Source organism: Corvus cornix, chromosome 1 (assembly GCF_000738735.6).
Source record: "Corvus cornix cornix isolate S_Up_H32 chromosome 1, ASM73873v5, whole genome shotgun sequence".
Taxonomy (NCBI): domain Eukaryota; kingdom Metazoa; phylum Chordata; class Aves; order Passeriformes; family Corvidae; genus Corvus; species Corvus cornix.
The window spans coordinates 56,761,452-56,777,536 of NC_046332.1; the positions used below are offsets into that span (position 1 = coordinate 56,761,452).

The following is a 16,085-nucleotide window of genomic DNA, read 5'->3' on the forward strand; positions in this document are numbered from 1 at the left end:
CAGAAAATGCCATGAGGAAGAATGGATTTGGTAATGACAGAATCTTTATGAACACAGATTCCACCAGATCTCTTGAGTTAATTGCATCTCATTTCCATTTTCACGTGGCTTTCAAGGTACAGCATTATGAAATGCTTTTAAAAAAAAGAAGAAAAAAGAAATTGCATGAAATTATTTTACATCTTTGTAGCAATTATATGCTGCAAAAACATGTAGGAAGATCTTGCAATGTGAGGCCCAGTAGGGACCACCAGGGCAGACTTCTGAATCTCTGCAGACTCTTGCTAATTGCGAATCAAATGTGCACTCATGCTAGGCAGACAGGCGAAACAGTAGCTGGAAGAAAGACAGGGTGGATCTGCATTTCTCTTGAGAATTAGCTCTGAAACGCGCCTAAGGCCAAGACTGTAAGTAGCCAGAATTCCTAAGGAGTGCTAGGCAGTCAGTGTGCTCCTCCAAGAAACCTGAATGTGTTCCAAAAGTTTCCAGAGCAGCAGAAGCCCTAGCAGTAATGACCCCCACTTGCCAAGACTCACAGCTTTCCTTTACAAGCACCACAGCTTATCTGTGTGTTTTATCCACAATGGGTATTGAAAATCATCCAGCCGAGCCAAGTAAATAGAGCATTTCTTTCAAAAATAAATAGCACAGGACTCCTGCCTTGACTTTATGGCTTGTTTTTTGTGATAGGTTTGCAAAAAATTGCCTTTTTATCCCAAGCTGGCAGAAGAATCCTACCCTGCCTCACTGAGGGCATGTTTGCATGGGGAGGTGCAGCTGTGTCTGAGCATGGCTGCCCACACACCCACCCAGCCACATCCAGGCTGGGATATCTTGCTGGGAGAGGTCCTGCTTGCTGTTGCACCATATTACATTGCCGTAGTCAAAAGGCTTCTAAATCAGATCCAGCATGTGGCTGTCAGCTCTGGTTGTCTGAGGGATTCATACCTGCTGGTTTGAGTCAGGCCTACCCCCCCATAGCATTAGATTTATCAGACACTTCTGACTTGTCATCCCTTCTCCTTCTAGGCAGGCCCCTGGTTGTTACTGGCACTAGCTCTGTGTGTTGCCTCAGCACACTTTCCACTGCTAACGTCACACTCGCCCCTGACTTGCCCTGGAATCAGACTAGGGGGCAAGGCAAGTCCTGTTTTTCCAATATTGTACATTTTTCTGAGCCTCCTATTCTGACATTTCTCTATTTAGCATGTGAGAGGAGATTTAATTTAAACATTAATTTAGAAAAACCTATATTGGGGGACAAAGGGACCTCACCCCTTTAGCCTGTGCTAAAGTGCTGCACACTTTCTAACCTTAAGTTTTCCATCATTATCTCCAATGGTTCACTTCCACCTCTTCCTGCAGAAGTCCTAGTCTTGGCATGGATGCAAACACATTCTTGCCTGAGCTCTGGCTCAGAGCATGGTGTGCAATAAAAGAGATGGAAAGGCTCAAGCATCCTCTCTGCATTATATTAACTGATGAAGCAGTGCCAGGGCAATAATGCTGGGAAACCATGGTGGTGTGAAAGCCTGCAAGACCAAAGTAGGCTACAGGCTGAGCCCAGTCTCCCATCAAAACCACGAGTGGCTGATGGGGACGTGGCATGTCACCAGAAGAGCACATTGCCAAGGACCCACAGTCACCAAGGGGTGAAAGCACTTTATCAACCTGGAAAGGCAAAGCGTAAGTAATGAACAGCACTCCTCGAGCACTCAGGAATTACTGGCATTAGCATGCAGAACAGTTTTACAAAACCAAGCATGCTCTCCTGACCTCCTATTCAGATTAGTAACTCAGCTGAACCCAACAGGACTGCTCAAATTGGGTGAATTTCTATAATGAAGAATTGCCAGAATCAGGAAACAGCTCTCTCAGTCACACTGTGATGCATAAATACATTACATAGATACCTAATTCTGGTGCTTGGCTGGAAGTAGCCATCTCAGCTCATTCCTACCAGCTATCCTCACAGTGAGGTGGTTTCAAAGGATGGTTATTTTTTCAGTGTGGAGAAAACATGTAGCATTCATTGGAAATGCACCACCCTGCTGTCAGTATAAATTGCAGACTTCTTGAGGATTTTGAAAGATGAGCTTCAGTGAATTGAACCAGGAGACCTGATGATTTTACAGTCCTCAGATATCCTTTGTATGACTTTATCAGGGAGCGTTGCCCTCTTTCCATCAGGACTGGTTTAGTGGCTTGAGCAGCAGTTCCTGAACTGGTACAGTTCACAGCCCTGCATACTAAAGTACAAACAGACCATGGCTTGCTTACCTTAATTGTCAGATTGGAAACTGAAAAGCTGGGAGCTGAATCACAATCAGTTCACCTATTGCTGCCACCAACATCCCTAGGATGGTAGTCCACCAGCACTTTTAAGTCAGACCCTAATCAACATATTAGTGTTCCGTTTCACCAGGATTTTAGGACTGTTGCCAATCAGAGGCACAGCTGTAGAATCAACAGTTACATCAAACCCAGCTTCTTTGGCAAAAAAGAAGGAATTCAGAGGAAAGTTGTGTTTATTGTGCCCCATCCCTCCCCTCTCCCTCCATCCCCCTCCTCCACATGATATCTGTTGTGAATTAAATTAGAATACAAGCATGACTCTTCAGAGCTTTACCTAAAGAGCAAATGATTCTGGGACTTTCATTTAAGTGTACAAACCTCCGTGGCTTATAGGCTCAGGAGAGCTGCAGTGTCTCCTCTTTGCTCTGTTTGCTCAATCACAGGATGAACGACAGCATATTTCACTGTGGCTCAAGATGTGAGCTGGGACTTTCCTTAAATCTCCTGAGAGTGATCTTTACATTTTGCAATGTAATCCTGGATTTTCCTCAAAAAGCTAATTCGGAGGGGGGAAAAAAGGTTTTTGTTCAGGTCATATATTTGCTGTGTCTCCTCAGTTCTTCCTGCCACTGGTTAAATAAAAGAGCTGTTCTTCACTTCCCCTCCTTTTCCATCATACCCAGGAGCCACGTCAGTTATTTAGATGCGTTGTCAGGAAGACAATGTAGAGTAGCACTTCGGCATCTTAGCTCAAAATATATCATTCAAAAGTAATCATTGGCAAAACACTATTTAGCTAGTGGCAACTTGCAAATATTGTAAAGTTTAAATTAATAGCAACAACAATGGGAAATTAAATTGTTTATTATTCTTGAGAGAGAAATCTGTGCACCTTTTATGTCTTGAAACTACTTTCTAATCTTATTATTTAAAAAATAATGACCTAGTCTTATTATTTTTCTTTTTTTTTTCTTTTTTTTTGCCAACCTATCAAGCCTTAAGTATGTTGGTTTCAAAGTGGTTTGAGCAAAAACTCATTAGAATTATATGCTCCATCTGTTTGTCTCATTGGAAGCTTTAAAAAATGCTCCTTCAAATAAATCAAAGATAACTGTGTGAAATAGTGAAGTAATGTGCTTGTTTTGTTCTGTTTTGGTTTTTTTCACTCTTTGCAGTTAAAAAGCGCCAAGGAATTAGCAGAAATCAATGGGCATGATGAATCTCAAGCAAATGTAGGTACATCTGTCTATGTATAGATTTAGTACACATATGTGTGTGGTCTCAAATTTACTATGGATGTCTTAAAGCTGATAGAATGGCTGAATGATTTGCACATCAGGTTTGAAGTGTCTGGGTTTTTTTCTTGAAGCCACAGGTTCAAATCCAGCAAACTTCATTCGAGGTAGATAAATTGGGTTCCATGCAATTTACTTTGTAGGATTTATTTGGATGAGACTTTAACAACCAATGTCCTACTTGCTATATGTGGGTGTTAAAGATACCATGGAAACGACTGCAAAAGAAATGCTTTTCCTTAGTGTCTTGTCCAGGATTATTCAAGCTACAAAGTTATACCATTTGTCTCTGTGGCTGCCACCTTGCAGCTGGGCAAGCCTGGCCATATTTCAGTTCTGAGTGAAGTGGTTCATATATGTGTATAATTTTGATACAGTTAACTTGCACAAGAGGACAAAATTAATTCATTGAATCATTATTTTGTCCAACAACATTAAAGGACTCTTAAGGTCATGGTTTTTTTTAAACCTGCTGTCAAAGAAAAGAAAATGCTTCTGTTATTCCCTTAATGATTGCCATCAAAACAACCATTTCTATAAGGAGGAAAGAGAAAAAAAAGGGAAAGTTTCCTGCTATGTTTGTCATCCAAACCATGCAGTCTTGTGCTTTGTCATAAACATATGAATATTAAAACCAATTATATACAATATCTTCCTCCTAGCCAAGAGAACTAGCAACAGTTTAAACACTAATATATTTTAACATCTATTTTAGTCCGTGTGTTGTCTAACAGCTCAGTCACGAAAACAGTTTTATTTTAAACTGGAATGGAAGGCTCAAATTTTGTGAACTGCTTTGTGATAAAGAAATGTTGTCTTTGTGTTTTTAATCCTTTCCTAAATCTCATTCATTGCAATCCATTTCCGCAGTGAAGTCAATAGAGCCTCGTAGCTCTCAGCGTTTGGACAGGAGACATTCAATATTGTCTGATAGCTCCAACAAATCTGCAGCTGCAGTCTGTCTGCACAGTGTCCCATTGCCCCTTTGAAAGATTCTGTTTGCAAACTAAAAATACATTAATCCAATGATGATCTTGAAATACTCACATATGCTACCTAAAAACTTGTTGTTGTGTAATAGCTGCTTGCAGGTTTCCCAAAGGAAATCCTAAAGGAATATCTAAATGTAAGGCTTAGAAACTCTCTAAAAGAACTTGCTTCCTCAACAAAAATGTAGATGAAACAATGTTTTGCAGTATTGAAATATTTTAAAGGGAAATTACCTGAATGCTTCAACTTGTATCATTTCCGCTCATATGTAACTGGATAAACAGAAGCGCTTGAAAGGTTTTTTTATACAATATAAAGGTTGAAATAGCATTAAAGGGAAACATTTCAATTGTGTAAAGAGAGTGTTTCAGTACATCATTCCCAGATATCTAAACCAGAATATTTCAGAATCTTTGGTTAGTAGTAAATTTTTCAAAATGTAAGATATTTATTCAGTTTGTAATTGCACAAGTTCCTCAAATGCCTGAATTTTCCATAGGATAGAAAGTCTATTTTCTGCCCCTCTTTTCCATGAGCTATTCCCAAGCCGATCTCATAGTAATATATGACTCTTAAGAATAGAAGTCAATACTTAGATTAATGGCAAAGAGGGAAACCAGATAGTTACAATTATTGAGTCACAGTCGCAGCCATGTATTCAACAATAATACCACCATGAAATCAGAGAAAGCACAGCAGTACAAATGGAAATAGAGAAATAGAGGGAAATAACTGATGTTAAAACATTTGCTACGATAACAAACTTTGTAAAATAGAAGCTGAAGTGCCTTTTAAACAATTGTCATTTATATGAAATATATAGCACTCAGGTGTTGTGCCTTGCAGGTTGTCTCCACATGTATTCTCAGCAGACTCCATGGATTTTGCCCCTGGCCACTGTGCAAATCAGGGATGATCAAAGGCTTGGTGGCTCCTACGTGGTTCTTAGTGAACTGTGATGCATATAATTGGATTAGGACATATTTGTTACAGTTGACAGGTTGAATTCAGCAAATGAAATACCTCTACATGCTGAGCAATAGTGGGAGGTGTTGGTAAGGAAAAATGGCAACGTATGCCTGTACACTGAACACACAATCTTATCTTCACACTGTGGCATATTTAGATTACTTACTCTGCAGAAAATCAGGCTCCTAGAAAGGACAGGAGAAACTTTAGGCACAGTGCATACACATCAAGAAAACCCATACTGTAATCTTAAAAAGATTACTTTCTTCACTCAGGATTTCTCCTGATGGCACTAGTCTGCATCATCTTTTACGTTAGAAAATGGTGTTATTTAAAATAAAACATGGATATTTTTCTTAGCAAAAGTGGATACAGATGAAAATGTATACTTAGACCTATCCTGGTGTGTCTTCTGCATACCCATTATGTGAGACCATCCAGAAAGGGAGACAAGGATCTGGACACCTTTGGAAAAAGAAGAACGTCCCCCCGAAGTAATTTATAGGTTCTCAACCAACAAATTGACCTTCATTTTCTTCTCTTGTTTTTGCAGGAGAATGAACTAAGTTGACTAAGATGCTGAAGCAATTGCAATGTCATATTCCCTGCATGGCAGTTCACACACAAATCTGTGGGGGTGGGGGAGACCAAAATTTTAGCATATTGTCAGTTCACCTGTTATTTCCAGAAAGCAAAACCATCTTACAAGGCTCTGTACAGTCATAAGGGTGTTTCATGAGTGATTTGCCAGGTACATGCAGTAATATTTGTTATGGCTGTTGACATTTCCCAGATATACTCTGTGTCAGGAAAGGCCAAATGTCGGGCTCAGGCAGTACATAGAGCCCGAGATCCTGGCCTGGCATTAACAGAGACTTCAACAGCCAGCACTGCCAGAGGTGCTGTCACTGAGTGCTCATTTCCATCTGTCCTGTGCTTAGGAAGGGATCAGTCTTTGCTTTTAATCTGAACTCTCTTCATTTCTTATTCATTGCTGCATGTAATGTTATTTCATTCACATCTCTGTCTTAACTGAAGTGAAAATAATGACCAATGGACAATCATAACTTCAGATATAATCCTCTTCGAGGATGTTCCGAGACTCTTGGGACCTGAACACTCCCAATTATGAAAAAATAATCTTGCTGTGCTCAAGTAGAGACCATTTTGCAAACTGAAAATGCTAATAACATATTTTGTGACTAACTCTACAAAGACAATTTATTGTTCTACTGTTTCTGTAAGTTCAGTGGCTTTCTGTGAGGCTGCTAGTACGTAAATTAGTTCTGTGTTTTGATCAAAAATCTCCTTTTGCTCACTGCTGAATTCAGTATAGATATGGCACTGCATGCAAATGCAGTGAATACATCCCTGGTTTGGGGGTCAGAAGGTTAACATCCATGGTATCCCTCCATGTAAATGGAGAAAGGAAGATTTTTTTATACAAGTCTCATTTTAGAAGTACTCAGTGATCTTCCAGGAGTTCATTGCTCTCCCTTGTCAGCTATCTGCCTTCCTTAGATGGCTGCTGTAACTCCTACATTAAAAGTGCTGTAAAATGGTAATCAAGAGTATCAGTTTGCCACGTTCCAACCAAAGCAAGACCTGGGTCGTGGTCACAGAAGCATTTCAAATGCCCAGATTGCAACTGCATAGTGAAGTCCGGACACTGTTGAAGTCACTAAAGAAATCCCCATCAGGTAAAAAGTCAGAATTTCGCCAAAAGACTTTTACGGTTACCTCATTATCACCAAGACATAATAAAATTAATATTTTTCAGAGAATGAAACTGATTTCACCACAAGGTTTTTCTGATCAGCCTTTTGTTCTGTTGGAGTCTCATTATTTGAACAAAGTACTGACTTTGACCGCATTCGTCTGTCTGCCTTCAGCTAGTGTCTCCCGCAGCTTGGACACAATGTTCTGTGGGTTTTTCTCCAGACATGAAATCAATAATATTAAGTAGGGATGCATTTTTCCATTTGAATGCTTGAAGCTGTTGTCAGAGCATTTCTTGAGTTCAACCAAGCCTCTTACATTTAATGTTAATTCTTCCTTTAATTCTTGTCTTTTGTACCTGCTTTTGAAGCAGTTACCAGATGACCCTTGACTCTGAGTAGGGGGTATATTTCACTGCATTGTTCACTTTATACTACACTGAAAGTGACGATATTCCTAACTACACCCTAGGTTTCTCTTTTCTCAGAGTAGGTTAATCACTGATATCTTCATCAAAGAAAAATGGCTCTTAAGTGAGGCTTACTTTTGCAACAAGTTGGGCAAAGATTTAAAAAGCTAACCCCCTTCAGTTTTTGGAAAAGTCTGTAATTCCATCAAACTCATCAGAGTTCAGTTCTTGTACTTCACTATACAAAGGTTTAATTTAGGCACTCAAAGGTGCTTGCTGCGAATGTTCCATATTAGTGTATGTGTTAGTACACACATGGCATTTGATGTGGCTGCTCCACGTAGTGTGGCAGCATCTCATTGAGCCAGGTGAGATGGAAAGGGCCCTGAACACAGGGAGAAGAGTAGGAGCTAGAAGACTGTAAAATCATCGCAGTAGTTTGGGAGTGTGGGACAAAAGCTGGTCATCTTCAGTGATGAAGATCCCAAGTGATTGCTGATTCTTCTGCTTCACTTCCTTGTGCATGCAACAGCCACTGCCTGGTTATCCCACTCTTCAAAAGGCTTGCTCTTCCTGGAACAGCACAGGCTTTCAATAAAAAATGTGCTCAACATGACTTACATAAGAGCAAGTTGAGTCTAAAGTTACAGGCCAGAAAACCCCAGTGCAGGCCTTGGACATGTCAGGAATTGTGTGTTTCTTTCCTATCTGAGCTTCCCAGGTTTGTAAGCTGTGAACCTTTGCCTCAGCAAACTGATGTTAGTCACTGAGTATGTTCCTTGGCTCCCCCCCAATGGAGTGTTCTGGCCTTGCAGCAGGCATTTCTGGAGCACATGGGGTGCGAATGGGCACTGCAGAAACTGAGGCGATGGCCCCTGGATGCATTAGAGAATAAAGAAAGGGTTCTGGTAGCCTCTCCATACCCATGAGCTCAAGCTCTCCATACCCATGACATTCCCTGCAGGGAATGCCAGAAGTTGGGGTTTGTCTCCCTGCCCTACCTTAGAAGAAAAGAGCACAGACTATGGGCACCCTCCAGCCCCTTTCATTGTAGCTGCTGCCCTCTGCAAATGTATAAAGAGAGCAAGCAGGAATAACGGGCAGTGCAGGGATGAGGATAGATCTTTGAGAAGAGAGAAGTGGGGTTCAGTTTCTCATCGTGGGTGTGTTGTGTCAGTAGGAGAAGGTGCAAGGACCCTTACCCTGACTGGATTGGAGCCATCAGGGGGACTTTAGAGAGACACATTTACTGTCTGTATTCAGGTTCTTCTGTCCTGGTGGGGCCAGCACCAAGGTGCGAGGAGTGGCTGTGCCTCCTTCTATTTCCTATCTTTTCCATTCCAGACATTTATTTGTAGCCCTTCCATCACTCATTTCTTCTCATTTCCTTCAATTTACAGCACATGGAGCATGATAGATTCAAGCAGCTCTGACCGTTTGCAGATCAGCAGCTTTCCTACTTACTGCGACAGGCATGAGGAATGACCACCTCCTGAATTCAATATCACAAGGCCTGAAAAGAAGCAGGAGTTTAACAGGCTGTTTAGGATGTTATCAAAGAGCCCACTCAGCCTTCAGAAGTTCTTATACACTGGTAGATCAAACCTCCCTGAGTTCCCCCCTTTGCCACCCCAGCCCTGGTTTGCCGTTTCAGAAGACAGCAAGAGTTTCATTAGCATGGTATAGGTGTCTCTGCTGGTTAAATCACAGTCTCTGAGATTCTAGCCATGATTGAACCCTACAGGGTGCAAACGGGGAGCAGACCAGGGTATATTCTGACACTGAATGTGCTGCCTGAAGTGGATCTAGGCTGCAGTAATAACCCCTTTGTTAATGTGCAGCAAGAAATCACACCACTTCCCTTGTCCCTAATTAAGAGTGTCAGAGCGACTTGGCTTTTGATTGCAATGAATTCTGATCATCCGAGGGAGGAGAAAGAGAATTCTGAGACACAATGATAAAACCCATTCAGCCACCCACTCAGCAAATCACAAAAGTTTTTTTACTTTAAATTTCATATGAGCTCCACAGGGAGACAGATCTTCAATGCCCAAAGCTACTTGACATTTTAATAATACCTGATCATTATGTGAAGCCTTTCATCCCAAAGCATTTTCCCCGAGTATTTATACTACACCACGTATACAGGAGTCATCCTGTCATTTTGAGTGAAGAATAACATTCAGCCTTATACATATGCAGCTGTGTGCTTAACCCACACAGTGTGCAAGGCAGATTGGCTTGTCAGAGCACTCAGGCTCCCCCGCAACCACCTGAAGGATGACGGGCCACCTCTGCTTCAGCCACAAGCCTACTACTGCAGTCCTGGGAGTTGTACACTACACTCATGCTCCTTCCAACCAGCTTTCAAGGAATAGACATGGAAAAAATGTGACCAAAGTGAGAAAGGAACTTCAATATTCCCAAGAGACACTCTCCATAGTATGGTTTTCATTGGAAAGGGCTTTAAAGATCACCAAGTTCCAATCCCCTGCCATGGGCAGAGACACCTTTCACTAGACTAGATTGCTCAAAGCCCCATCCAGCCTGGCCTGGAACATTTCCAGGAATGGGGCATCTACAACTTCTCTGGACAACCTATGTCAGTGTCTCACCACCCTCACAGTAAAAATTTCTTCCTTGAATCTGATCTAAACCTGCCCTCTCGGTGTAAAGCCATTCCTCCTTGTCCTCCTATTCCAACATGGCCTTGTAAAATGTCCCTCTCCAGCTCTTTTGTAGCCCCCTTTAGGTATGTGAAGATACTCTAAGATCTCTCCAGAGCCTATTCTTCTCCAGGCTGAACAACCCCAACTGTCCTGTCCTCACAGGGGAGTTGCTCCAGCTCTCTGATCATCTTCATGACCCACCTCTGACATTGCTCCAACAGATCCATGTCCTTCCAATGTTGGGAGCCCCAGAGCAGGATGCAGCATTGCAGGTGGGGTCTCACCAGAGCAGAGCAGAGGGGCAGAATCTCCTCCCTCGCCCTGTGCTGCTTTTGATGTAGCCCAGGATACAATTGGCTTTCTGAGATGTGAGTTCACATTGCTGGGTAATGGTGAGCTTCTCATCAAACAATATTCCCAAGTCCCTCTAAGGTACCTCAGAAAGAGTTTGTCATCCTGATCAAGATCCACTCCAAAGGAATAAGAACTCCAAAGTGTTTAAGTACTTTTTGCATATTCAGATGTGGAGATTCCTAAAGTTAATATCTTTCAAATACAAACTCAGTAAGAAAACCATTAACTCTCATAAAGAATTTAAGGTTGGTTTTCCCTGCCTGTTACTTCTTTTTATTTCAACAAAGACATTTTCAAAACTTCTACAAGTCCCAGAAGGGAAACAAAGAGCCTTTTTTTTTTCTCTCACTTTGACTGTTCTTGAAAAAGTGCATCATTCTTTAGGAGATTGCAAGAGCAATATTTGTGCTAAAGACCATTTCAAAGGGTTTTCACAAATTCTCAGTCTCAAGTAAACATGAAATGTCCCCTTCTACAATGACTTCAGCAGAGCTGGTGGGCAAGTGATGCTTTAATTCAGCCAGCCATTTGTTTGCTGCAATTCCCTAAAACAAAGTGTGCAAAATGACAATTACCTTTTATCTTGCAAAGCAACCACCTTCACATCACATAAAACATCTGTGTTAAGTCATCAGGAACCTACACATAAATCCCACTTTAGAAAATGAAGTTACCTGATCATACTTTTGAAAATGATCATGAAGTAACTTTCATATTAGTCATCTGTATTTTGCATATATACATTCCCATAAAATAAATGTGCTCAAATACAAGGAAAAAATATGAAGAGATAGTTTCAATGAGAAAAGCATTTTCAGGTTATTGCTAGTTGCCTAAACTCAGCATGGTGAAAGTTATAATAGTAAAAGCTTCGTAATGAAAAAGTTAAAAGCATCTCTCTGGCAAATGGATCAGAAAAATAGGATGTCAAGAGCACCATAATACAATTAATTTCACTCCTGAAAATGCTTCTATTATGTAGGATAAATCAGATAAACAAACCTTAGATCCATCCTTGAAGTTTTTCATTCATAAGGTCTTACATTCACAGTTCTAATTTTTCTACATTGTTGTTAGAATAATTTTAATGACAGATAATTTTTCAAGTTGTCAACTGTTTATTTGTGCACTCTTAAATTTACAATAATTAGTGTATTTTAAAAGTAAATTTCTATGTGAGTGTCCTTTAAAAGTATTTACAATGTGCTGTTGCTGACAAAACTGACACTGGCTTCTTGAACAGAATAAAATAAGCTACCCAGTTTAGGTTTGATTTGAATGAAAAGATGACACCTGGTGTCTATCATTTCTAATGACAGACCAGTTGTATTCACCAGCAGTGCAGCATATGGCAAATATGTCCTTCTGCATCACTAGGTAAATAGTAGAAGGAGAAGGCTCTTGTAAGACCCTGGAAAAAAAGCACTGAAAAGCAAAGGCTTTTTAAAATTAATTTTAGACCTGGTGCTATCTCTAACAGTGGCACTAGCTACTTGTGAGAGCTCTGGTTTTAAGGCTGAATGCCTCATTCCTTGCCTTATTTTTTTCATATGTGATGCAACACTGCAAATTTTTACTGTGAACTGAGTTATCCCAGTACAAATAGAAAAGGCCAAGAAACCTCTCTGCATATAGACAGTGCGTCACAAGGCCATTTAACTTAGAGCTAGCCATTCTACTAAAACCAATTCTTAGGCCGTGAGGAGCCAGGTCTGTGTAAAAGATAAGCTTTCTAGGAAGTAGTTAAATCACTAGCACAAGGTAATTCATTTGAAGCAACAAAAGAATTTTATTAATCAAAATTATGAGCAATTTTCTAGTCACAGAATTTTTAGAAGAGTAGTCAGCAGTCAGAAACAGTTACTGATGACGACAGGCTGAGAGAAGAGCTATGTAATGCACATGATGTTTATTTAAGTTAGGACAATTTTAAGTTACTTTCAGAGTTCAGACACTCAACCAAATTTTCATACATCACATCACAACACAGTGTGTAGCCTGCGAAGGGGAACAAGCTCTGTTAAAGAAAGAATTAGAGACATTTGGCCCAAACCAAGTAGTGCTTCTTCTGGGAGACCTGCAGCTACACTGAGCACATATTCTTCACAGTCACGTGGAAGAACACGCATCTACAACACATGCATCACATGCATACATCTATATACACTTGGCCAGCCACACAGATCAACACAAACTCAGCATTCATAAACATGAACAGTACTGATGTACAAAAACAGCCCTTTCTGGCTGATCAGGGTAAAGGTCCATTAGTGGGAAATACACGTGCAGACTTACACATATACACAATGCAAATCCCTCCAGAAATTGGACTGTCATCATTTAGCCATTCCCCAGGCTCCATGGTGTCCCTAGTTGGTTGCTTGGACCCCCCTGTCTCTCTAACTGTAGCACCCTAGGCACATGGCTCTCTGATTGCTGACCCCACTCCAGCTGCTCTGCTCAGACCCCCTCATAGCCCCCCCGTGCACACAGAGCAGAGTCCCTCACCCAGGAAGAAAGAAATTGAGTTTAATGAGTGTTATACACGTGTACTGACCAGCAACCTGTTCACATGCAACCACTCACTCCCTTTTATCCCCTCCCAAATTGCCATGATCCCTCCCTTTTCCTGCCTTTTCTTTCCCTGCTAAGGACACTCAACTAAGTTTTGTACAAACCCGTGATGCTCTGCTCCTACATCCCATAATAAGTTCCGTATTCCTACAGACAATGCTCTCTCAGTCTGTAAGGTGTTTCAGAGAGGTGGACTGATGTTCACAGGTGTCACGTTAGACCCCTGGGGCTGATGCTTACCTGTGACAGCCCTGGAAGTAGCTGGGTCAGGGGACTCTGCTTTCTCTGATTAGGTTATCACATCTACCCCATTTGTAATGGCGCCTCTGTACTCCTTCCTGCTTGTGGAAATAAGTCTTCAATCACAAGTATCACAAGGATGGAGTAAGTGGTGGTGGTTGGAAAATCCCATCTGCAGGGGATGGAGGCAACCCTCTGTTGATAAGGGTGCAGGACTGGGATGTTGGAGAGAAACTGCTGAGCCATTCGACCTTTTTGTTGCCCATCCATGTGCTCTGCCACTTCACCTGATCCTGCTCTGAGCAAAAGGTGGGACTCCCAAGGTCATCTGCATGATTTTGTGATGACGTGATCATCTGAGTCACAATCACTGCCTGTGAGAGTACTCATACATTGCCACATTTGCAAGGAAAGTTGATTTAAGTTAAAAATTTAAATAAGCTCTTTCATTGTCGTTTAGCTCAACTTGTATTGAATAATTTTGAATTCACCGTGGATAACAACACAGACAAGGACAGTAGCCCATTCTGAACTGACGACCATGCTAAGCTGTCAGAAGTTGTCCTGTACCTCAACCTTGCATGTCCCCATAAATTTAAGATGCCTGACTTGATGTGCATTGAAACTATTGCAAGACTTGCATTCACTTGATTGGAAATTGAATTATGCTCCACTCAGGTTAAAAGTGCAAGATTAAATTTTCAAATGTAGTTCCGAAGTACATTTAAAGAGAAACTAGCAAAGCAAACCCATCTACACCAGACTTTAGGAGGTTCACAGATAAATGCAAATAAATTAAATACATATAGTTTGTCATGTTGCAGTCCAATTTCCACCCAAGTTTGTAGTCATACCTGCCTGGTCCTCAATAAGCAGTTTGGGCAAACTCACCTGAAGCCCAAGCCCTGTTCCGTGGGCTCAGAGCAGGCACATGTATGCCTTTCAATACCTTATAGGCCGCAGATTTGGTATCACGTGTGCATGGCTCTTCCTTCTATCAGAATTTTAAAATTACCTTTTATTTCCAAGCTTACAGCATCTCTCTTGCCTGCTGTTAATAGCCTGCAAGATTTTTGCTTATGTTTCAGATATATAGGTTTTTCTCCTCCTACTCATTTTCTCTCATAAATCCCCTGGCTGATGAGAAAGTGTGGTGTATCCCTTCCATTTAACAACATTCAGCAGTTGCTCTGTCATATGCCCGCTGTGACAAACATCAAGTCTTTCCTTATTCTGCTGCTGTTTTAATGCCTCAGACAATTGGCTTTGTATGTATAGTAAAAATGCAAACTTTTCCAGAGGCGGGTAGGTTTATGGGATTTTTACTGGGTGTTTCAGAAGACACAATATTATTTTTATCCTGTCACCACACAATTCTTCAGAATTCCATAAAATACAACAAAGAAAATGAGGTCGTTGAAGACAGTATGCAAGCAGTCATCATTCCCCCTAGATTCAAAGATAATTATCAAACACTTGGATTACCCAGAGAGTGGAGGGAATATTTCATCTCTCTGGATGTCATTGCATCCTGGTCACATGTCAGATATCTTCAATGTCACATTCGTTAAATCCTGTTTCTGCCTTTCAAAGCAGAATCCTGAACAGATGGTGTAGAACTGCACTCTGGCAGGAGGAGCTTCCAGGTAGGGCAGCTACTGTGCAAGCTCTGTTCAACTCTTGCTCAGTGTTTATGGAGAATATCAAGTCCTCACTCCCCCCATTTTTAGGGATGCTGGCTAGCATATATTTTCAGGCAAGAACAAATATTGTATATTGTCTGCCTTTTTTACACTAGTTCAAAACTGACCTGAAGAGGATTAATGCTGTCTAGATTGAGAACTTTTTATTTAATATCTTACTTTTCCATAGGGAAAAAAAGAAACCAATAAAGGAGAGAAAGACCCAAGTCATCCAGCCTAAATATCTGGAGCTTTCTGATCTGCTAGAGCCCTGGAGTGCAGAGCTAGCCTTTTGTTCATACAGATCTGTGATTATCTTCTGTAGAAAGTCACTACATCTCTTCTACTCTTCAGGAGCTCTGTGTCTCTCTCTGCAAGTGCATTTCTCCAGGAGTCACTCTCTCATTTGCTGTGTCTCCAGTGTCAGACCCAGCTGCTCTCTGGACAGTGAGACCAGGCACCTTTTGGAGCAATATATTTCCCCATTCCTCTTCCAAAAGAATTTTCTTCCAAAAAAAGCTAAGATACTCGAATGAATGATGCAAACCAAACTTCTCTCCCTCCTTGCTGACAGGCTTTATACATCCCTGTGCAAAACTGCCATGTATGACTCTCCGCAGCTCTCAGCTCTGTGTCAAGAGTGGTGTCAGAGATCTGGTTGTGGAAATTAAAGTCGATGGGATAAAATTGTTATTTGCTGTCCTTTGTTTCCTCCAGCAAGTTCTCCTGAACTGAAAGTTTTCCAGAAAGACTCTCCATCTGTTTCTCTCCCCCTGGTTCAAATGCAGGGAGCCCTGAATCAAAATGCTGGTCCCAAGTGGTATCTGCAGAACCATAGGGTTTTCAATCCCATGAGGGAAATTCACGTCTTTTCGTCATCTGCTGATGG

At 41.2% G+C, this 16,085-nt stretch overlaps 1 protein-coding gene across 11 annotated transcripts in view; it reads left to right on the forward strand.

Annotated features, from left to right (window-relative positions):
* ENOX1 (ecto-NOX disulfide-thiol exchanger 1) overlaps nt 1–16,085 on the forward strand; it is a 359,555-nt gene that overhangs the window by 332,381 nt on the left and 11,089 nt on the right. For 10 of the 11 annotated variants that reach the window (XM_039567962.1, XM_039567926.1, XM_039567920.1 and 7 more), the window contains one exon: nt 3,471–3,527. The exons of the other annotated variant lie outside the window; for it this stretch is intronic. In XM_039567962.1, the coding sequence (XP_039423896.1) occupies nt 3,471–3,527 (57 nt within the window). The remainder of the gene's footprint in view (nt 1–3,470; nt 3,528–16,085) is intronic. 11 annotated transcript variants of the gene reach the window in all.